This window comes from Fringilla coelebs, assembly GCF_963513975.1.
Source record: "Fringilla coelebs genome assembly, chromosome: 8".
NCBI classification, from domain to species: Eukaryota; Metazoa; Chordata; class Aves; order Passeriformes; family Fringillidae; genus Fringilla; species Fringilla coelebs.
In genome coordinates, this window is record NC_140066.1 from 7209469 (window position 1) to 7233957 (window position 24489).

The following is a 24489-nucleotide window of genomic DNA, read 5'->3' on the forward strand; positions in this document are numbered from 1 at the left end:
AAGTATCATGTTAAACTTGTTCCAGGATTGATTGTCTATACCCTGATGATTTTCTGACCAAGGTGTAAATTTTTCAGCTAGCAAGATATTGAAAGTGGCATACAGAAGTAATCCTTAATCTAGTACTCTAATTGCTAACAAGGTCTATCGAGCGCATTAAAATTGTCATTCAGAGTTTGCTATGATTAAAGATAGAGAAACCTTTTATTTGTAACTGTTTTCACATATGAATGTAGATTTGAGACCTTTGTATCTTAGGAAAGAAACGTTCTGTGCTTTGCCTCTGACAAAGATGAACATATATATCTTTTAAAAGTTTAAGAGAGACTTTTACAATGGTTTTAATAAAACTTTTTCTTTATGTAAAGCCCTCTATTTTTAGAAATGCTTGCTATGCAAATGTATCTTTAGAAGTCAAAGGCAGTTTCAGAACATGGTGATGTATTGATTTTTAGGAAATTAGAAGTCTAAAGCTGTATGCTGGTAGTTCACTTGAAAGTTCATTTGTTTTCATGAACACTTAAAAATAGATGAATTTGAAAGTTTCAATATTGAAATAGCTTTTATAATAAGCTGTCTCATAATAAAAATTAACTGAAATTTGAATTTTTCAGTTGCCTTCTGAGACAGAGTAACTATATATGATTTCACTTAACAAGTTTTGTGGGTAAACCCCTGTAGGAATACATGACAATCTGATGCCAAAATACTGGCACCATTTTGCATCTTAGCATAATGAATGTGGATTTTTCCGTCATTCTCATATGAAGACAACTCTGGAGTCAGCAATGCTTTTTTATAACAATAATGAAGATTTTTGTCACAAGACAACTGTGTTCATGCTGTTCACTGCTGCCATCATGTGTCACTTAATATATTGCATATACTTTTAAACAGCACCCTTGTACTTCAGAAATTAGGTTTGTTGGATTTATAAAGCCCTCACAGCGTTTGTCTTTTAACAGGGGACTAATAAAAAACATTATGTCTTCACCTGAGTCCTCTAAGGCGGAGGAAAATGTCACTTAGTACTATGTTGAGTTCAGTAGATAAGTTGGAAAACTTAGTGAAAAAACTACTTTCCTAATATTAAAATGACAGGCATGATTTAAAATAATGGCTTTGTAATTGCCTCTCTACTGTGGTTCTGAAGTAGAAGGATATTTTTATGTTAAAAGAAAAAAGATTTCTAAATTCTTTTTTTGCTGACTAAGACAATTCTCACTGGGAATGTGATTACAAGTGGTATTTTCTCTGTGGTTAGCAAAACAAGACTGAAGTGTTTGCAGTACAAGTATCCCAGTCTTTTCATTAAAACAGGAAGGTTTTCCTCTTGCAGTGGGATGAGTGGTTTTCAGCAAAAGGCAGGCAGGATTTTGGTTTACATCTATGCATAATAATGGTCTCAGAGAATACCTCTCAGAACTATTGTTACACAGCTTCTCTGAAATGTTATTTCAGGTACTTTAAAATGAGGTTTAAAAAATTCTTTATTCCAGCATAATTTCTAAACAGAAATGACGCTTCAAGTTGAACTAATTATTGCATTTTCTTTTGATGTGGATAATAGTTATGCTGGTTTTTGGGTGGAAGGCCCTGTTACCACCAGAACATCAGAAAAAGAAACAACACACTTTTTCTGATTTTTGACAACAGATCTACAATATTGACTATAACTTAATCTCCCTTCCTTCTTTTTTCCCCCTTTAGATATTCGAATACCATTAATGTGGAAAGGCTCTGACCACTTCAGCAAAAAAGAAAGTATGTAAGATGTAATTAATTACTCTTATAAGCAATTGCTTATGCCTGTAAATTTAAACTGAATGAGTAAGTTCATACTCATTTCAACCCCTTTTTTGACCTTTCATTAGGTCTATATTTTATTCTTTGTTGTGTAAATGATTGTAATTTGAAGTTGCTGGTTGTAGCTAGCTGAGTTAGTTCAAAGTCCTGTGGTTCTGTGTTTAAACCCTACTCTAAAGAGTCCACCTGAGGAAGAATTCCAGAGGAAGCAACAGAAGAATGTTGTATTAAATGGTTTACTGAGAAACTCCTGATTAAACACATTGTTCTATGTCTTGTCTGCACTTGAGAGAGTATATTGGAGGCTGTTTCCAATGAGAAATTTAAATGAAACTTGACTCTTGGTGTTGAGGGTATTATTGGATAGCCTTCGAGTACATGCGTTTTGCTGTGTCATGGAGATTAATCCTAAATCTGTTCCAGCTGTCACCTGGCATTGATTTCACTTTGATTTTCGATGGGGTCAGAGATGCAAAGCATGGCAAAATAGCCTAATCCTATGTAGCACATTCATAAAATGATACAGACTTTGGATCAAATGTCATTTTTTGGTGTAAAGTCAATTTTACTAAATAAAATTACTTTTATACTTAAGTTTTTGAAGTTGCTAGCAGACACTATACCTGATTACTCGACTTTTTTTTTTTCCTTCTAATAGAGGTAGGCATTTTTTCCCCTTTATGTATGTTGTTCTACCTATACAGGTCAATTATCATAAAATCTGTGATGAAAAATTCTGGTGGGAAGATTTTGAGGGCAATTCCTTAGAGGTCTGAATTACCATTTTGAATAGTTTTGTTTACTGGCAGTGTTTAGTATTGTGACATGCACTGTGGCTGATAAAAGTTCTCTGTGACTCTCTCCAGAATCACAGCGCTATGCAGTGTTTTGTTTGTTCAGAATGGGAGCTGAGGTTTTTGATACTGAGGTGACTATTGTGGATGAAGCAATAACAGATATCTGTTTTGAAAATGTAACCATATTGTGAGTATAATTTACTTCTGTTGAATGAAGTACAAATATTGCTGTTCTCTTTTGCAGGTGGATGTGATTATGAATAAGATTGGCTGAGGTCCACTAGGTTTTGCTGTGGGCAAAGGAATCAGTTGAGGCTCTGTTCATTTTAGTGGGTGGAGGATCTCCATCTCTGGAAGGCTAGTTTTTGTGTACAAAATTATGCTGGTTGTAGGTGTGCCAATTGACCTGTACTTCTTTTCATTTTTGCCCTGCTGAAGCATTTTTCTTTATATAAAGAGATAAACTTACATCTCAGGGACAGCATTAAATTATTGCTAAAACCTGAAAGCATTTTGACATTATGGGTGTAAATGTTATCTGTCCAGCAGGTTACAGTTTCTTTCCTCATGTAACACCTCATGCCTGTTACACCTATCTGAGCGTGTGCTTGACTCCACTCCCTGCCTTTTATATCAACAATTTGGAGTCTTTCCTGAGGAAGACTGACTGAAAAACTAGAACTACCAAAAACTTTAAATCAAGATCCTGAAAACTGAGTTTAAATCAGATTTTAAACTCTCTTAAACACCCATTCAAGTTAAGAGTGGGGATAAAGATTTAAATCTCTTTCTTAAAATTATAAGACTTAAAACATTATCATTTTCTGTGAAGCACTGCAACAAAAGCAGAAAAGGCACCCTAACTTGCCTTGTATCCCACAAGGCATAAAAAGACTTGATAGAAAAGCTTTTGGAATGATTTCATTATGGCATGTGTGTAATGACGTGATTTGTATCTGAAAGATGAGGTTAGATTTCTGGCTTGATGACTAAACTTGAGAACAAGAGAATCAGTAGAACTGAAAACTGAGAAAGGTTGTGGGCCAGAGGATGCAGCAGTAGGTAGTTAAGTTGTAAATGACAGATTTTATTAGATAGCATTCTTTCAGTAATTTGAAAGGGATGAGGTGCAGCTAAGATATCTTTTAAACAGTTCAATCTAACTTAGGACCATAGGCAGGGGTAGGTTTTCAATCATGTGATTTTTGTGTAACAGTAGAGGGCAGATTTAAGTGTGTTTGAATGTCTTGCCTGTGTATTTCCGTAACGTGGGTGTTTTTTTCCATTTTTAACCTAAATGTTGAATTTCCTGTTTGTAATTGTTTATGCTGCAGTTATGCATCTCATGACCCCAATACTAAGTTACTACTGTGTACTCTAGTGCTTATTTCCACGTTAATGTATATCTGTGCCTGAACGTTCTGGCATTGCTTCCCTTGATTAGAAATATATTATTTAATCTATGAAGTAGCAGCAGCATTCCTTGGCTCCATACACAGTTTGTTAACAAACGCTCTGAAATTTTCTCCTCCCCCACTTCAGTGATGAAGCAAGCCCAGATTTCCAGGTGAAGGTTGAAGTGTATAGCTGCTGTACAGAGGAGTCTTTATATATAACAAACACTCCTAAGAAACTGGCAAAGAAACTTAAAACATCCCTCAGCAAAGCTACAGGGAAGAAACTCAAAGCTGCACTGGAAGAAGACAGCACTGAACCCCTTTTGTCTGCTGACCCAGCCATCCAGTAAGCCACATATATTGATGTTCTGGTTTTATAGCTTTTAAAATAGAAATAGGTCAAATATAATTGTAAATTTTTGGCAAACTGCCAAGAAACTGGTTTTTTCTTTACTTGCCCAAGTGAAAAAAAAATTTACATTTTAAATAGGAAATGAGAAAGTAGGTGTGAATTCCAACCATGTCGCTGAGCCTTGGGGCCTGGTTCTGATCTTGAAACACACAAGCAGCCTTTATCTTTGTGCTCCACAGCCAACCAGCTGGTAAATCCACTGTTCTTTGCAAACTCCATAATATTTTTAGTTTGATCTCTAGAGGAAGTTGAGCTTGTACCGTCTGTGTGTGACTCTCTCTGTCCATGTACCTCTTCTCCTTCCCCCTTCCCTGTTTATTTCCTCCTCCATACTATTTTTGCACCTAGCCAGTGTTGCTCATACTTGACAGGTAAATGTGTGTAAAAGTTACAAGTTGTGTGAAATAGGAAAAGGTGTGTATATAGGCAGGAGAAACCACTCCTGTACCCTCTTCCCTAATTCCACTTGCCAGCTTTTCAGTAAAACTCTGCCCTGCCAAAGGCTCTTTATGGTTACAGGCTACTTAGCAGGAGATTTCTGAATTGACTTTAGCACAGGACATTTTAAAATGACTTAGTGGTTTTCAGTGTTCATAAGCATAAGTGCTTTTCCCAATAATTTACCTGTTTCCTTTTAAAAATTAACTGCCTACTAATATTTTCCAGCTACTTCAATTTCATTGGGATTTAAGCAGGCCAAATACTGAATTTGCAAATATTAATAGCATTGGTTTATTTTATTGATTTATATTTTTTAAGAAAGAAATTTTTCCAAGTAATTCCTTTTTTTTCAGCAGCTGACAGTAAAGAATCAATGCTTAATTCTTGCTAGGTGTTTAGTCTTGGTCTAGTTTCATATATCTATTTGCTGGGATTTTAAAAGGAAACATTCAAGCATATTCTATGTTTGTTGAACTGATATAACTGTAAACTGATTTTCCTGTTTTACTCAAAAACAGACATCCAACACATCTTATCCACAGAGCAAAACAAATTTTATCACTGACTTTCCAGTGGATTCCCCCTAATGACAATGCATTTTTCAGTCTGCATCATGTCAGGTGGCTGTGCTTTCCACCAGCTTCAGCTGAGCCATGAGACACTATCATTAGACACAGTTTGAATCAGATATAACCACTGGCTTCTCTGCTTCAGTATAGATTGCCTGTCTTAAGGAAAAAGCACCAGTAGGCAATTTAAACAGCTGCCTCCTCCCCTGGGTTTTGCTTTTGGTTTCTCAATTGAATTTTCCTTTCCTCCATCTTGGAAGTTTGTTGTTTCTACTGCAGATAATCATCTCACAGTGGCTGTTACTTTCTTAACACAATTAAATGAACAATGAAGTGTTAAATGATGGCATTGCTGGGTGATTAAAATAGTTGTTTGGAAAGAAATGGGTTATTATAGGCAAAAATAAGTTGTCAATTTTTTTTATAGGTTCCCCCAAGGATTTTTATTAGTTAGACCTTGGTATGTAGCCCTTATAAAAGGGAAGAGACTGCAAGATTACAAGAGATCTTTCAAGTATTCCCAGAGAGTTTTACCAGTCCAGCAGGGGAAATTAAACTGCAACAAAAAAGTGAACTTTCTATACTATGCGAGCACCTTTTCTCTGTAGATTTCATTTGTACAAGCCTTTTTCTTTCCAATAGCACACATGAGTGAAATTCTCCATTTCCCAAAAACTCTGTGATCCCTCTGCTTCAAACTTGTTGGCTTAGAAAGCTCTCTGGTTAGTGAGGGAACTGTCAGACTTGGAGCTTCTTGAAAAAGCTTAGTGACAAAGGGCTTGATTGGTTGCTGAAATTAGTTAATTTGAAACATACTGATATTCTCTCTTAATTATCCCTCGTTTAGTTTCTATACAGTCTTTTGCCTGCTTAGGTTTTCAATTCTAGCCTAATTTTTTTTCTTTCTACATTGTTCATAGAAGAAAAAAATTTTAGTGCAGTTTTGCTGTTAAATTGCACTGTAACCAGATTGCTCTTTGGATAAATCACTGGAGAGTGTCCCTCAAGTGCTGTTAACTGGTTTGCAGAACTGGCCTGTGCAGGCCCTGGTTGTTGTCTGATGTATTGTCCTCTAGGCTGAAGGTGCAGCAGCTTCCGTGTCCTGTGTTTGATTTGGCAAATCCCCAGTGATATTTAGCTGGAAGTACACAGTCTAATCTGGTGGCCTCACTTTTATGGTTGGGTTCTTGTTAGCACCTGAAGGTTATATTTGGTTTTACCCTCTATTATTTAAGATCTGATTGAATATTGAGCATATTGATTTTTTTTTTTTTTTTTTTTACCTCACAAGTCTTCCACTCACTCCTTCACTCACATTGAATGAATGAACTAAGATTGGGATTTCTAACACTGGGTTTGATATTCAGGAATAGATTCTGGAATTGAAGATGTCTTAATTAACATACATTGATAGAGTGTCATAGTTACACCTTCCCACACCCAGGTCTGTGTGGAAAGTTTGGTGACTCTGTCTCTTGATCAGTAAACAGATTTAACAATGAGCCTTTGCCACAGGCATGTTGTGGAGAGGAGCTGCTTGGCGTTTTTTTAATGAAGTTGTTACATGGAAAAATACTACAGATATGCAAAGTACTGAATGAGATGCAGCAGGCAGATTATTCTTTGTTATACAAAGAAACTGCCATTTAAGGCAGTTAGCTAATTCTCTGAAATGCAAAGGAAAAACACAGTCAACAATCCTGATTAGCCAGTTAAATCTGAAAAATATCTGTAGATAAAACTTTCCTAAATTATATTGCAGCTGCCTGAAAGGAATGACTTGTATTTTAGAATGAAAATGTTACTGTGGAGCATATTTTAAAAGTGAAGTAGCTGTTTTTTTTGGCAACGTTGTTGTGGTAATTAGTCATGCTTTAGAAAAAAAAAGTAACTTTAGAATCAGCACAGCAGTTTTATCTGTGAGAAGAAACTGAACTTTTTGGTACACTTTAAATAGAATGGTAATGCATTGCTCAACTGCTTGGTCAAGCATAATCAGTGGAGAATCTTTTGTTAAGGAACAGTTTAGCAGGGAATATATACAAATGCTGATGGGTTTTTGTTCAGATTTCCCTCTTGAAATGCTTCATAGCAGTGGTTTTTCACCCAGGATGTTATATTGTATTTAATTTTCTCTTTGTTCCCTAGAGACAGAAATGTAACACCCGTCCCCTCTAACAAACTTCCTACTTTTCCTTCTCCTCTTTCGTTAGGGGGAGGTAGACACTCTCCTTATTTATCTGCAGAGCCAAAGGTCTGAAAACTGTATGTTCCCACTGTGCTAGTAAGAAAAATAAAATTTGAGCAGTACTAAGATGGAAAACTATTCTTGATGATCTTTGTTCAATGGTGTCTTCTTAGCTTTTACACCACTAAGCTTTCTTATGTTCTGCTGAAGATATTTTAAGGATTTTGTGCTAGATCCTGTTGGGGAGAGTAGTTAGTGATTTGGAGGGGTTTGTTTTCTTGTGAACTTTGTTCTAACTGCCATTAGCCAGGTGGAATTCCTACTGCACTGCTGGGCTATAAATCTGTTATTTGGTCCGATGAGTATTTTAGAGAAAAGGTTAAACGTACTAAATTTATACCAGTTTATTCCAGGAACTGCATTCCACAATTGCACTGTGCTGAATTGTAAGAGTGATACTTTTTTCCCCTAGGCAAAATAAAAAACTAAGATAAAAGATTCTGAAACCTCTTAAGTCCAATAAGTGAAAAGAAATCCTTTCTGCTACAAAACTGACCATATAATTTCTGTACAGATTTCTGCCTGTAAATAATCAATCTATTGGATCATATTAAAAATACATATATAAACAACTGGTTTGTAAAGTGTAGTCTTCATAGCAAAGCAAAGAGCAGAGCAATGTGGAGAAGCATTATAATGTCTTTTAATTTTTAACCTGTATTTTCAGATAAAGTTTGTCATCAGTTGTTCCATTAACTTTAGGAATTTTTGAACCTATTACCAAATCTAATTGCTTTAGGCCTAGGAATAAGAGCTGTGAAACTATTGAAAGTTACTTGGTGTCTGACTAGAGGAGCGATGTGCTTTGAGCATCCATAGGGTGCAGAGGGTTTGGATAGCAGGGTTTGTATGCCTGTGTTTGGCTGCTGCTGGCTCTTCAGGAAGCACAAGCCCAGCTCATAGGCAGTGACCACATGAGAAGTCTCCTGGCCAGCAGGTCCCAGAGAGGAGGCAACAGAAAAAGTTGTAATGAATGATGGCATTGGCCTGGAAGTCCTGGCGTGGGAGGAACTGGAGGTACACACATAGGGGCAGGAGATGAGGATCTAGGAAGGACAGGAACAGACTGTGGAACAGTGTTTACAAGGAGAACCAGAAACACAGGAGTTGTGTGGGAAGAGGTTGGAGGTGTCCATCTGTGGTTACTGACAGGTCCTGCCCTGCACCTTGCTGTTTTCTTGTACCCAAATGTGGTCTCTCAGGCATGTCTAGACTCCCTTTAATTACTGCTTGAGCAACATGAAGCAGAAATGTCCTAAACGTGCCTTTTCTTTCACATTTAGTGGAGCAAAGTACAGTTTGCTGGCATACACCACCTTGGGGCTGGAAAGTGCTGAGGACAATTTCAGGACCCACAACCTTACCATTACAGGAAATGGTAAGTACATATGGTATCAATTTAAGGAAATAAAAAACCAGTAACATTTTGCATTAAAGTCTTGTAAACTAAAGAGCTTAAAGAGATTATTTTTCTTGATACTCAATATAGAACAACTTTAATAAAATATTTAACGGCTCTAAACCAGGCATCTCTACACAGCTGAATAAACTATAAGTTGAGTAAAATTTCAAGTCCAGATGAAAATTTAATTCTTTTGGGAGTTTCTTCTGTCATTTGCATCTCCATCTTATGTGAGTTGGAGTTATATACAAATTATTTCCCCTTCCTCACAACCAAGGAAGGGTATCAGAATGAGAACAGCTTGTTCCTCTGTAGTCAGAAGGAAAGAAGAAAAATTTCTTCCTTTTGATGAGATTGTTTGAGGCCCAGATTTAACACAGCATGTAAGTGTGTGTGCTTGCAGTCTGTGCTGGCTGCTGTCCTTCAGCTTGGGGGCAGCACAAGTTGGGAGCAGTCAGCTTTGATACTGACACTGTGGGGGACTGATTATGCTGCAACTGATGGTGGTATTTTCATGTTTTGGTACTTTGTCCATTATTTTCTGCAAGGCTAGCCCCTCCCATAAGCCATCCTCCAACTGTTAACTTAAGGCATGAGACTCTCACTGTTGCTTCTGGGAATTTAAATCATTTACTGGGGTAAACTTGACCTCAAAGGGAATTTCTTTCTTTGCATTTCAGTAATTCTGAATAAGTACAGATTTGAAGATTTATGGGGCATTTTTTTCTTGAAGTGTTGGATGAGTAATTCTGAGTACCTTTCATATTTGTAAGCCTTTCTTTATTAGTACTTTATATCTTTCTTCTTGAAGGTCCTTTTTCTGACATTAATTTACATTATTTAGTCTGGTGAGGAAGGACATACCTGGATATTTTGGTTCATTACAAGCACTTCTAAACCTTGACCAAAGACAGAGTCACATTAGTGGAACATTGCATTACCTGCTTCTAATTACAGAAGAGAGCCCATTGCATAGTGGAGCTGAGTGATTCCAATTCATTAGAAACTCCTTGGAACCCTAAATGCTCCTCTAGTGCTGAAGGCAAAAGTAGATACAAATTCCTTATTGAAGCCTTATTGAAACAACCTGAAGCAAAGTGCTCATCTATAAATGTAGTTGTGTGCCACAATGGGATGGGCTCAGAGATCACATGAGATGAGAGGGCCAGTGTACTTACCTTTCAAGGAGTTTCTAGCTCTGAAATGAGCAAGATTTTATGTAAGAACAACTCTTTTTTGCAGAGCAATATTACCATTTTTACTTGAAATTATTTTGAAATTTACTAATTTTTTCTATTAAAAAACATTTCCTGAAAACTAAAAATTAATTTTAATCTAATCCCACAGGATTAAATCTCATTCCTGAAAATATGCTTATTTACATTCAGGATCTTAATGTAAAAACAGATGTAGAAAGCTAAACTATATGTTTAGGGCAATTTTTCAGGCCTGAGTGTTTGTCTGTCTTTTGCCCTTTTTCTTTCCCCCAGAGGAATCCTCCTTTTGGCTACCCCTGTATGGAAACATGTGTTGCCGTTTAGTTGTCCAGCCCTCCTGCATGGCCAGGGACATGATGGCAGGATTTCTAAATCAGCAGGTAAGAAGACCTTGCTTGTGTTTGCATCCTGGGCTGTTAAAAGCTGTCACTAAGAGTCAATTGTTAGAACATTTGCTTTTACCTGAACTGGTGTATGGAGAACTGTTGTTCTTTACCTGTGCTGCCTAGAGCAAGGGGGAAACTCTCTCACAGCTACATTCACAAAAGGTGCCTTCAGTGGCTGAGCATGGAGAAATCAATGTTTCCTTGGTATGAATGATGTAGGCTGTTAGTAAAGATCAAGTAAAACTCTTGTTTCAGAGTTGGTTTGCAGTGGTACTTGATGGCATCAGCCCTAGTAATCCCGTGGCTCTCATCCTTTTACATACCCCTTGTTGTGCTTCCACAAGAGTTCTATCAAAGCATGGTCAATCAGGCTGGTGAACTGAGCCATATTGAAACTCATCCCTTCAGAAATGATTCATGTGAACTCACTTTACTTCTCCATTTTGGTTTGTTGCAAAACTAGGCAAATGAGAAGGTGATAGCGGAGGGCCAGAGGGTCTGGGTCACTTGTCAGGAGTGCTGAATTACAGGCTTTAAACTGGTTGTGAAACTGTTATGTTTTATGAAAGCTGTTCAGAAAATTCATTTGAGGAAGTGGAAATTCTAGACAAATGTCTTTGCTTGACATTTGTTGAACGTACTATGTATTTCCAAAGTGAAATACTCTTTTTATTTTTATTATTGTTTAATTGCTGTAGCTAATAAAGGTGCTTTCTATTTTTATACTAGACACCAGATCTAGATTTCATTCTGTGTGAACCAGCAGATTCTGTATTATTAATGTCACATGGCAAGTCTGCAAAAACTGTAAAACACCAGAAGACATTTAAAGTACTGCTAACATTTCAGAAATCAGTGATTGAAATGTTCTGTAACAGAAAGTTTTTGTTGTAGGAATGAATTTGGTGTGGCTAAGGTTTGATCACTCCGGGCTGATATGTGTGCACCTTGCAATATGGTTGTGTTTTAGGTTTATGTTTGACAATTTCTGACTACTTCTTCCTCTTAGCAAATGTTAGGAGGTCTAACAAGCTGGAGGAGGCTGTATTGTGTACTGAGAGGTGGCAAACTCCTTTGTTATTACTCACCAGAAGAAATTGAGGCTAAAGTGGAGCCAGCATTGACAGTTTCCATCAACAAGGTAAAATTGGTTGTATGGGGATTTTTTTGTTCATTTTCTTGACTTTTTTTTTTTCGGGGGGGGGGGGTGTTTAAAATTTATCTTATTATTTTGGGGGGCACTCTTTTTAGTTTAAGAAACATGCGCAGTCATTTGGGCTCTAAGCTGCAGGTATGCAGAGTGCTTTATAGATAGAATGAGGGTGGGATGTACTTCAGTGAAATTTGCAGTCCCCCAGCAGGAACATAACATTCCTTAGCTGTGGATGTAAATTCCTTCTATTGCATTAGACTGGTTAGCATAGAGGCAAAAAGGAGGGTGTTTTTCTATAGGAAAAGTAATAACCTTTTATATCACAGTTCTATAAGACAGCCCTTGGAAATGTATTGCTTACAGTCCCCTAGCAATGCTTTGGTAGACTTTTGTCCTCAGCAAAGTGGAATTCCAACAAAAGCGTTTTTGTTGTTACGTGTTATTTGGCCACAGTCTTAATTAGAAGGAGAAATGGAAAATTTTTCAAAATATTTTAGTGCCTTAAAATAAGCTGATTTACTTAATGCTGGTTTTGTCCAGAGCATAATATCTTTGGAAACGCTGTTCTCTAGGATGATATTATTGCTGTTGTTCATGCCCTGACTTTAAAATGTAATTTTAAAACGTTGCTTACTATTTGGCCAAAGAAACAGTAATTAACCTGAAGTAATATTTAAATTAGTAATGTTATTGGAATGACCTTCTAGAATGGCAAGCATTAGAAAGAACAGATGCTTTCAAAAACTGGTTTTGGTGCAGGCATCAAGGGTTGATATCCCGTAAGGATGGGCAGAGGAGTTAAATGTTGTTTGCAATACCATGGCTGGCTTCCTCTTACATCAGTGAACAGACCCATTTGGGAGCTGTGTTAAGCACAGGCTGCTCTGGGTTCTGCTGCTGAGCTGTGAGTGCCAGGCAGGCCCAGGGCAGCTGCTGGGGGCTGCAGGCAGGGCCACTGGGGGCAGCAGGAGCCTTGGCTCCCACCGTGTTTGCCTTTAACCAGTTCTCTTACCTCACTCATTCCATGGCAGCACAAATGCCCGTGTGGTACAAGCACGGGGCTCAGCCATGGCTGGGAACATGTGAGGGCATGGGGTGACAAAGAATGCTTCTTACAGCAGCAGAATCAGCTCTGTGTGGCTTGAGTGTTCCTGGAAGAGGTGACTGCATTCTCCCTCAGAGTGAGACTGCTATAGAACCCAAACATTTAAATGGGTTGTAACAATGTGACCTGTTTGTGTTAGGATGGTTTAATTGCTAAGATTTAAATTGATTCCTTAAATAAAATTACCTGTTTTTCTAGTGCTATTTTTCCTTCCAACTGTTCATACATTTACATTAAATAAATATTTATACTGTGATATATATTTAAGTAGGTTTACTTCTTCAGTCACTTTCAATTTCACTAAGTCAGCCTCTGCCATAAATCTGTTTTCCAGCTGTTCACAGTAACAGTTAAGAAATGGTAAACTTTAATAAATTATAGAATGACTAAATAATTTTAAAACATGACAGGAATATTTTTTAAAATTATGTATCAGGCTGCATCATGTCTTTCCTTGGGGTTCTCTGTTTTAGTCTAAATCCTGATTTTGCTTTTCCTTTTAAAATAGCCATATTGTCCTAAGATCTTTTGCTCCTTAAAGTAACCAATGCACTTAGAACCTAAAATCCGGCTTGATAAGCCTTTGCTGAGAGATTGTCCTTATGTTTGCGGGGTATCCTTAAAGCTAACATGTAAAAGGTACATGATTTATGTATCTTACACCATTTTACAAAAATATCAGGCTGCTGGAGAATGACTGTGAGAATTTCCTTCTTCAATGGAAACAAAAACAACAAAAAAGAAAATGCTATTGAAAACATATTTGAATCCTTTACTACTTAAACAGTTTCTCTTGAAAATAACTTAATGCCTGCAGATGTTTTTTGATTCCTTTGTTATGAAATTTCTCTTACGGATTAAATGAAAGCAGACTAATCGTATGGGCTTGTCTGCTACATGTTGTTAAAGAAACAGCAATTTCAAAGTGAAAGTTGAGACTGAACATCAACTCTAGACATTCTAACTAAAATCTCTTAGGGTAGCATATGTGGCATTTTCGTTTGTAATGTGAAGCTGATCCTTTACATGTAATTTAAAGATATTTTCTGAGAAGTAATGAAATCATCTGGATTTATGAGGAATTCTCTGGAAAATGTTCACACCAATAGCTGTATTTCCAATTCCCTTTGAATTGAGACTTGAAGAAGCCATTAAGACCAGCAAAGTCATTACTTCAACTTTAGATGACTTCACTGCTACTGCTGTTGAGCAAGAATGGTTCTGCAGTTCCTATTATGCAAGTGCTACTGTTATTGTTCCAGCTAAATGTGATTATAACATATTATATTGCACAACTAAGAAGGAAAAGAGAAATGATATTTTCTGTAGCAAAGAAAATTTACTGGAATCCAGTTTGAAGAAATATCTTTTATGGGCCAGTTCCTGATTTTTTTTTCAAGTTTTCTTTAATTTGAAATGAAAAATAAAGGCCTTGCCTACACGTGATAGCTTAGTAAATTGGTGCATGTTCCAGTAGTTCACATTAGCTGCTCAGTGTTTGGAATACATAATCTACTGTGTTTGGTTCATAGATTATAAAACTTTTTTTGTGCCGTGGGTGCCTGAAGCTTGAGAGATCCTGGGATCTTGCTTCAAATTTCTGTAGTCGCATGATTTCCTTCCTGGCATATTTTGTCCGCGCAGTCTTTGTGCCGGGCTCTGCAGTTGGCAGGCCCAGAGCTCTCTCTGTGCCTGTGCTGATCACTGAGGGGAGCAGGGTGAGGAGCAAGGGTTTGCAGCCACAGGGTCATGGGAACACTGCTGATCAGTGCAGCAGGAGCAGAGGGACAAAATCAATTACCTTGAAAGACAGTCCTTGGTGGTACAGCTATTCTGGCAAGGTTAGGTACAGGACTTTGCTGGAAAATGTGGTGATGGTTGCAGCAGTGTAACTTCAAGGGAACCTTCCATATTTCTAGGGAAGCAGGGAGTTCATCATCGGGCTGGAGCAGAGGAATGGGGATGTCAGTTCTGGACCATGTGAGCTTTTAGGGAGCCGGCAACATGAGCAATATTCACTGTGTGTGTTGGGGAACTCCAGCACAGGGAAATGAGATAAGCCCTGAAAATATCTGTATTCTCTGTAGTAAGGACTTTGTCCCACTGGTTGGCTTAGGAAAAGTCTTCATAGCTGTGAAAATATACTGGAAATGCACAGACTAGTTAAGTACCTCCAAATGTCTGGTATCTCATATCCCATTGCTCAGTTTAGTCTTGCAATTGCTTGAAAGTGGTTGTGGATGCAGGCAGGGGAAGCAGGTAGAACACCCAGATCCTTGTACCACACATGCTCAAATTGAGTAGTTTGAAAGCTGCTTTATTGGCTCGCAGTTGCTTCACAGAATGCTTGCTGGTCACATATTGCTATCTCCTTTTCCGTGTTTGCTGCATTGCTCCCAAGAACAAAGGCACAGATATCCTAATATTGCTTATCCATGTCATACTCACACGTTGTACTGACCAGCCAGTGGCCATGAGGATGTCTCATTAGTACAACCTCACAAAACAAGGAAGGGACAAAATATTAGCTGATAGACTGAATTTGGTCTTCTGCATTAATGTGTTTGAAAGCCATAATTTGATAAAAACATGAAGAGAGTTTGTTATGTGTGATTTGATTTGTTTAACCTTAAAATAGATACACAGAAGTTGGTCTCTAGATTATTCAATATTTTTAAGAACTGTAATTTGTTCTGATGTCTTAAAATGGTCTTTATAACCAGTGCTTCTTAGTGTGTCAGGTATGGCTTATCAGGAAAATGTTGTACTTCAGCAGTAAAAAAGTTCTCTCTGTGTCTTCTTGTAAGCTTAAAATATAAGCTTTCCAGAGATGTATTATCAGCAAATAGATTTTACTTGTGGGGAGAAATATAGAGTAAGGTTGGTATTTACAAATACCATATATTTTTCCCTTTTAGTCTTTCCCCATCTTCAAAGAAACAATCTTTTGCATAAAGAATATAAAATTGGCTTCAGCTTCCCCAGAAGAGTCACTTGAGTTCAAGATTCAATTGTTTTCCTGTTGCCATCCACTGATTGTTCTGCTCTTTACAATTGCTACAGCAGAGTTGGTTCAGATTTTTTGTAAGACTGGGAAAGATATTATTACAACATGGTAAATTAAAACACTTTTTGTTCTGTTTTTTGGGGTGGTTTTTCTGCTTTTGTTTTTGTTTTGTTTTTAATAGCTTTTTGTTGGTTTGGGTTTTGCTTTTCTGAAGTGGAACTGGGCATGTCGTGTAATTTACCCAAGCCTGACAAATTCATCAGCCCATTGCTGTAATGGCGTCTCGTACGACTGCTGAAATATTCAAGCATCAGATATAGATTGTTGCTTGAAGATTCATCTCCTTTGAATAATACCACAGTTGTGGGATAAAACCTGCAGCAAACATCATTAAATAAACTTGTGTGTATGGTGTGCTTGAAGTTCTTACCTGTCAAATGTTAATCTACTTGATTTCATTTTTTGCTGGTATCTATGGTTACCTGAGTTAATGGGATATAGAGCACTGATGGATGAATTACTTCATCTCCTATTTTTAGACAGAAGAATTTAAATGAACATATCCATCAGATATGCTACAAGCAGTTGTTGGTATTTCAAATGGTTACTTCAGTAATGCATTTAAAATCTGGGGAATGGTCTGTAGAGTAACTTTTGTTTTTCTGAGTATCGGAACCAGGCTTATCCCCATGGGATCCCATGCGTAAACCTAATTTCTGTAGGTGTATGTTTAATGCCTTTAGCAGATGTTTGACATTTGGTTGAGCTGTGTAGAAGGGAACTGGTTGTTCTGTCCTCCTTGTATTTTGAGGAGCCACCTTTGTGGTCAGATTCCCTGTCCATCCAGACGGGAGATGTTTGAACACAGCCCTGGCTGTCACTGTTGACTTCCTTCAAATCCTGGGCACTGCCCATGCCAGGAGTGCCCCGGTGTGGCAGGGGGGCAGTGCATGCTCCTGCTGTGTGTTAGATGTCCTCATGTCCTGCTGGGGCTGGCCAGCTGCAGGGGGCTGGCTGCTGCCCTAGCACCAAAACTCATTATTCTGCTCTCCTGGGTGTGCCAGAAATCCTCTGAGGAGCAGTGCTGTAATGGGCTGCTGCTTGTTCAGTCAGGTCAAGTTGCATGTGCAAAGATATTCTGGGGGCTTCTACTTTACTTCTACAAATAAAGTGATGTTTTAATTTGCTCATCATGTTGTGATGAGCAGCAGTGTTGACCAGTTGTGTTCTGGAATTCTTTTAGTTGTGTTTTAGCTAAACTTAAAGCTTTTAGCATTTTACACACACACACAAATCACTGAGTTAGGGATAAGTATTTGTTGTTTGTTTTTTTTTTTTTAATTGTACTAATGCCATAACAAAGAAAGTAAATACTCTGAAAATACCAGTGGATCTAGTCTAGAGCAATTGAACTATGTCCCTGAACAGAAGGAAAAACCTTAACAGTGCTGCTGTGTAATCTGAGAGCTTTTCTAACTCTAGCTGAAGAGATTTTTTTAGACTTGTATTATAATTTTTGGATATATATACACATTTAATTATTTCTGTGTAGCTTTTCCTAATTAAGTTAAAACTAAAGTGTCTCTTTTTAAATGGGAAATGGGTTTTTTCTGTTAGAGAAAAATCTTGTTCTAGTAAAACTGTATGGGTTACTGCTACAAATGCCCCTTTAAAAATGGCCTTGGTAAGTTTCTTTTTAATTTTCCCATCACTGTTGTATTACCCTGAATGTCCTGATGCACTAAGATGAACATTAATTGGATACAAGTGTACAATGCAGTGGGTAAACAAAGGCCCACAGAAGTGCAGTAGGAAGTGTAAATGGTAGCTGTAATCATGTGGTTGTCCATCTGAATTGTTTGGAGAAAAGGAGCTGCTTATTCACTGAACTGCTGTGGAGAAGAGCGAGCACTGTGAGATGAGCTGGTGAAGGTAGAGAGGGGGGAACACAGGATTATAGTACATTCTGTAATTCAGACTGAACTGTGATAATTCTGCTTTATTCCCTTATTTTTCATTTTTTATGCCATTTTAACAGTTTTATGATAAAACAATTTTATAATCAGTTCCTGACATTGAATCTTTTTTTTCAATTGGGTATTAATCTGAAGTAGACAAAAAGCCAAATTCTACCTTCCTTACACTGTCATTGGCCATAAGTTGATGCCAGTATGAAGCAATAAGTCATTAGCACAGTTTGTTGTTCCTAGGAAACCAGGATTCGAGCTGTGGATAAGGACTCCAAGAGAAGAGCTAATAACTTCTCTATTATCAACCCTGTGTCTGGAGAGGGTGTGACGCAACGTTTTGCTACTGACAGTAGGGATGAACTTCATCAGTGGATGGAGGCTTTCTGGCAGCACTTTTATGATCTGAGTAAGTAAGCCAGCAGTGCTGGCAGTGTGCCCTCCGAATGGGGCATTATGTAACATCAAAGGGATCTTTGAGCAATTTGAATTGGAATTGCCTCATAAGCCTTTGTTTGCAGGAACGAAAAGAAATATGTTCTCTGGGATAATACTGGGTGGTGGTCTAAGTCGTTGGAAGGCAAATATTTGATTAAACCAAAGTCCATGTGTTCTTGCAGGAAATCAGATGCAGAGTATGTCCATCAATCTCAAAAAAACTTGTTCTTTTAGCAGTGTTCTTGATAATGTTTTTAACGAGTGATAAATTCTCACCATCTCTTCCTCCTTCTCACTGTAGTGGGAGGAGTCCACCTCTGCCTGGGCATCCAACCAGTGGTGTCTTGGTTTGGTGAGATCCTGCAAGTATAAAACCTTAGTATGGAAGCCTTAGTGACAAGTGGTGAGGATGCTGGAATCGTATGGGGTCTTGGCTAGGATGGGGATTCAGCCAGCTCTTGGAAGCAGTCACAAGTCAACTTGGGGTTTCCTTGCTCAGCAGTGTTATGGATGAATTAAATTTCAATTTGTAATCACAGGGATTGTTTGATTCTGTTGTAGTTCAAAGGTTTTGGTAGCTCTCATTGCATGGGAATGTGCTCACCCAGCCACACTCCATCCAGTTGGGCACATACATACTGCTTACCTGGACCTGGTAAAAGCTGCACCTCAGTCTTTGTAACAGGTGTTAATGGGTTACCCTGATCCTTTGGCAAGCCTCTGGAACAGCCCTGATCCTACATGGCAGAGGGAACTCATTTATTGGTGTGAAATATTGTTGTGTATTGTGCTCCTTGTTTATCACCAAATCTTTACTATAAAAACTACATAGATTATTTGCCTGTGTCTTTTTTCTCTGCTTTCTACTTGACTCACACTTACTGAGAGTAGAGACTGTCAGCTTTTATGCTGCCGTTGACAAAGTAGAGTTGCTTCCTGATAGGCATTTTTATCAGGTCAGAAAACAAAACCAGGTCAATTAATGAAATATCAGTCTTTAGTCAGAGACAACACCAATCAAATAATTGAACTGAGGTTGTAGAAACTCAGTCGTAGTTGTATTTCCAGTCATTTCTAACTTTGATTTACAATGAGAAAAAGCACTATCAATTAAAGAAACACACCAAGCAAAAACTAGGGCATCCTCTTTAAATTATCTGTAGAGTAGGGTAAAAGATCTACTTCTTATTCATTATAGATAGAATACTACCCACAGATTTTTTGAGACATTTTCTTTGGATTCAGAAAAAAATGGGTCACTTAGCATTTAAATGCCTTTTTTCTTCCCTGATTCTAAAATTCTCTTAAAATTAATGTGCTCAGAAAACTTGGAATGATTGGTATGAACAAAGTAATTTTACTGTGTCTTGTTTTCCTCAAGGTCAAAATCTATTAATAGAAAAAGAGGTTTCCTTGCCTGCTAAGGGATAAAAGGCAAGTTAGCCTCTATTAAAAACAGAATGTTCCTTTGCCATAACATTGTAACATTGCTGTATAACATCCGGCTTGCAGGATATTGGAGGTTGTTCCTGATAACTTGATGAAGCTTCCCGAAACTTAATTTTTTTTCTATTTTTTTTTCCCTTGGATTTACACTGTTTGGGGATTTGAAGGCAAATTATGATCTTTAGCCATCGTAGTGTAACAGTAATGCTGGGATGCTTAAATTCCAGCTAGGATCTCATGGCCTTTGTGCTAAGAGAATGAATATAGACGCATCCTGAGCATTCCTGCTAAACAAAAGTAAATTCTCACTGTTTAGTATTACTTTGGAGATAGTTTCCTGACACAACCTAATAACTTCCATTTTTTTTCCAGGCTGATGTGTTTAAGTTTCAGTCATTGTTCTCTTTTCTCTCTCAGGCCAGTGGAAGCATTGTTGTGAGGAACTTATGAAAATTGAGATTATGTCACCACGGAAACCACCTTTGTTCTCGACAAAGGAAGCGACCTCCGTCTACCATGATATGAGTAAGTGGGATTTGCCTTTTCAAGTTACAGAGTAACAGAAACAACATTGTCTGAATTCAGATGGCTTCTGGTGTTGGTGGTGAAACACTGAGTTTTTCAAGGACAATTCAGACAATGAAAGAGCAACATAATGCATACCAAGGAGATCGTATTAAATCTGAATTTGTAATAGTGCAAATAATGAATACATTTTTATACCTTGAGCTAAAAAATCTTCAGTCTACCCTGAACACACTCAAAACAGCTGTCACTAGAAATAAACACTCATGGTAGGAATAGTATACAGCTCAGGAAATGTAAAGGTAAAATTGAAAACCAATTGCATGAAATTAATCTGCCGTTCTAACAGCTATTTGAAGGTTTACCCCGCATAACTTACCTAATTTTTTGGTCTCTGGTAATGATGTTGAAAAATATGCTTGGAAAATCTAGCTTGAGTGTATCTGGGACTTGTATTTTTGCAGAGAAAAATGGTATGCAGCAGGATTTTTTTAATAGTTTTGTTACAGAAATAATATTTACAGACTAGGCAAAGTAGGTCACTTTGTTTTTTACTGGATCCCATGCAGTATTGACTGAGAGACACTGTACAACTCTAAATGCCTGACTGCTTGCTGCTTGGGATAGAGCTGTGATGATGCTCAAAATGCCATGTGGGTCACTGAGTTACCATGCATCAGAGCACTGAACAGTCAAGTTTTATCTAAGCTGTGAATGCAGAGCAGAAATGCAGTAAATGAACCACACAGAAGCTTTACAAAGGTAACACGGTAGCATAATTCCACTGATACACATGTGCCTCAGTGAGGAGCAGAGCACAAACTCCATTTCACTCTTAATACACCATTTTTTCCCTGGATTATATATAGTATTGTTATACTCTGCACCCAGCACTGGTGAGGCACCTCAAATCGCTGGAGTGTGTCCAGAGAAGGGCAATGGAACTGGGAAAGGGTCTGGAGCACACAGGTGATGAGGAGTGCCCGAGGGAGCTGGGGGTGTTTAGCCTCAAGAAAAGGAGGCTTGAGGGGACCTTATGGAGGGTGTAGCCAGAGGGAACAGTCCCTTTTCTCAAGTAATGAGTGATAGGACAAGAGGAAACAACCTCCAGTGTCCCCAGGGAAGGTTTGGATTGGATATTAGAAAACTCTTTCTGTGAAGAAATTCTATCAAGCAGAACCACAGGCTGCAGTGGTGGGGACACCATTTTTGAGGTATCTGAAAGACAGATGTGCAGATGTGGTGCTTAGGGACATGAGTTGGTGGTGGACTTGGCAGGGTTAACAATTGGACTTGGTGACCTTTAAGGGCCTTCCTCCTAAACTGTTCTGTGATTCTATTGAAAATCAGGTACTGCTGCTGTTTGAGGCTGGTACTACTGCAGTATACATGGAAAACTTAGTAAGAGGAATAAGAAATGGAGTAAGGCAGTCTTAGGGCACATAGAGAAAAATTATATATGTAAAGATGTCCCATTTTCTACAGGCTGGCAGCACAGGACTATTTAGTCAGACTTTCATGGGCCTCCTGTGAAACAAAATTTTCAAAGCACTATACAACAAAATGTATTTAATAACTAATACATACAGGTTTCCCTGTAGTACTTTATTTTTTCTTTTACTTTGAAAGAAATATCAGTGCCTATCCTGCTGCCTCGATGCCAGCTGTCACAAAAATAATTCCCTCCTGTCACCTCAGTTCTCTCTTGGATAGCATATGTAATATTTTCCATTTCATCCATTAATACTCTTAATTCAGGCTTGGTGAGACGGTTAATACAGCTTTGTATTCTGAGTAGTAATAAGAAAACACATAGAAGTCAAATCATTGGTGATGTTTTAATCTGGGTTAATTGCTGTCCCTTAAAATTACAGGCATTGATTCTCCAGTGAAACCTGAGGGTTTAGCTGATATCATACATAGGAAAATTGAAGAGAGTGATGGTGAGTTCCTTCTTGGCCAGCAAAAAGAGTCTGCATCTGCCCTGTGGGCATCACTCTTCGATGGATCTCATGAGATGACTGTTCAGAAAAACATGCATCTGGACCCAAAAAGAGATACTACAAGTCCTAATGACAGCAGAGGAAAGAAAAGAAGAGCTCCACCTCCACCCTCTGATAAGTCACCCTACAGTGCAGAAGCACAGGTGAACACAGAGCAGCTGGGCAAGGAAAACTGGAGGAAGCCTGACCACACATCTGCCTGTAGCTCTTCCTTTGAGTCAGTGTTAGCTACAAAAATGCAGCAGCTCCAAACCCCCATTGCTCCTCCTCGCAAAATTGGTCTTTGTGGGAAAAGTGGTTTAGCTGGCCTGGGGAATCCTGTTTCTCTGGTGAGCAAGACCAAGTCTGAAACCAAACCAGTCCCAACCCCTAAGCATAAAGGGATCACGGAAATACTAGACCCCAGGTCCTGGTTGCATCCGTAGGCATCATATTTAGCTTAGAGGAGTCTTTGGAATTGAAAGTTTCTCAGCCTTCTCCTAATATTCTTCATTAAAAGTAGATTTTAGCATTTAGCTCAAGTGTTTCATGTGAGACAGGGCATTACTGCTAGCTGCAGCCTCAGCTGTATTCATTAGTGCTCATATCTAAATAATTGCACTAGAATGGGGTGGGTGTTTCTCTGTCTGGAGTAACGGTGCTATTTCTGAAAACAATAGTTCAGTACTTTCCTCTTGAAAAAACCTCAGTGTTCAGGGTAACCCTAGCTGTCCCCACAGCAGGGATGTTACCAGTGCCTTCTACCAGTCCCTCAGCTTAGCCCATCCACAGCTCCTCCGACTACTTAAGTGGGAATTCACACATATTCAGCACAGATCTTGCAAAGCTGATTTTCTTGGGCTCCATGCTTGCTGCATCCTCTCTCTCCCTTGCTGTTTAGGAAACACTGCTTATATGGTAATCAAGTATGAAAAGCTTTTGTGCTGTTCTGAATGGCTCTGTAACTCCATACAAATTTCTGAGGCAGTTCTACCAATTTAGTGTGGGATTTCCCAAGTTTCTGCTCGTTCATGTGCAATTGGAATGGACCAGAATTATCTGTCTTTGAGCAAGGATATGATCCATCACTGCTGTTTTATTTTGGGCTAAGACAAGCATTTAAAAGCAGTTGCTTGGGTATGTGCACATGCTCATTTTACGGTTGTTTTTCTTGACAAACGTGGGGCTGTAACACAGTTCCTCCTTTGTGGAGCCTCTCAGCTGTTCTTGCAAGGGAGCTGGTTTGTAAACAGGCAGTGTTACTGGTAAGCAAACAGTGTTTTTTCACCACTTGCTCCTTCTGCAATAGCAGAGAATAAGCACTTCAGGTGAAGATATTGAACTTTGATATTCTTTCATCAGACTGTTCACCAGTTCTATAAGAACTATGGGTTGTTAGGGTTCCTGTGGCACCTGCAAACATCTACTGCATAAGAAAAAGCTGTGTTCTCTTGGATCCACAGCTTAAATACACAGCCATTTCCTTGGTTGACACATTTGTCTCAGATGCTGGAACTTATCCAAGGGCAAAGGTCTGCTTGCAGTTCTCCCTCTGGAGACTTGGTGCTCAGACCTGTGTTGAGAGGGTCATATCAGCAACTGTATACATATGGTTAATTTTATTTTTTTTTTCCCCAAAATGTGGATGGCTCTGGGAGCTTTACCATTTCTCCATAAGATACTGTGGGCATGGTTGGTTGGTTGTTTTATTTTATTTAATTTTTTTTCTTCAGCTAAGCTCTTAGCTCCACAGTTGTAAAGGTATCTGCTGAATTCCCTCAGTAGTTCATTTGGGATGGGGTTGAGAGGCAGGCTTCATTTACAAATCCTTTTGCAGGATTAGAGCCCTTTGTTCTAGAATGTCCTTGTTCATTCTTCATTTAATCACGTTCCATTTTCCCTCTGAAACAACCATAATCATTCTTACAATAAATCATGCTGTTACTTAAGTGGATGGTTTGTGAATGGCTTATAAATAGGAACAGAAAAACTGAAGAAAAACTACATGATTATGTAAATCAGACAGTCAACTAAGTGGACTGTACAACTCTGAACAAGAAATGGGAAAAATTGAGAGGGGGAGGAAGAATATTTTCCAAAATGCAGCTGCAGTTTATTTAGCTTTAAATCTAGCCTTAAAGATTTCTGTGCTCAGAAAGAAAAAAAGACACCTTTTCTTGGTAACCCCCTT

General features: G+C 38.3%; 1 protein-coding gene across 1 annotated transcript in view; it reads left to right on the plus strand.

Annotated features, from left to right (window-relative positions):
- The window catches only part of RTKN2 (rhotekin 2), a gene marked incomplete at both ends in the record, with an annotated part of 29270 nt that extends 6526 nt beyond the window's left edge, over window positions 1-22744 (plus strand). The window contains 9 exons of the mRNA XM_084210890.1: window positions 1711-1764; window positions 2673-2790; window positions 4146-4346; window positions 8954-9048; window positions 10563-10669; window positions 11685-11816; window positions 18151-18316; window positions 20209-20316; window positions 22191-22744. Coding sequence (XP_084067016.1) covers window positions 1711-1764; window positions 2673-2790; window positions 4146-4346; window positions 8954-9048; window positions 10563-10669; window positions 11685-11816; window positions 18151-18316; window positions 20209-20316; window positions 22191-22744 — 1535 coding nt within the window. The remainder of the gene's footprint in view (window positions 1-1710; window positions 1765-2672; window positions 2791-4145; window positions 4347-8953; window positions 9049-10562; window positions 10670-11684; window positions 11817-18150; window positions 18317-20208; window positions 20317-22190) is intronic.
- Window positions 22745-24489: the final 1745 nt, after the last annotated feature.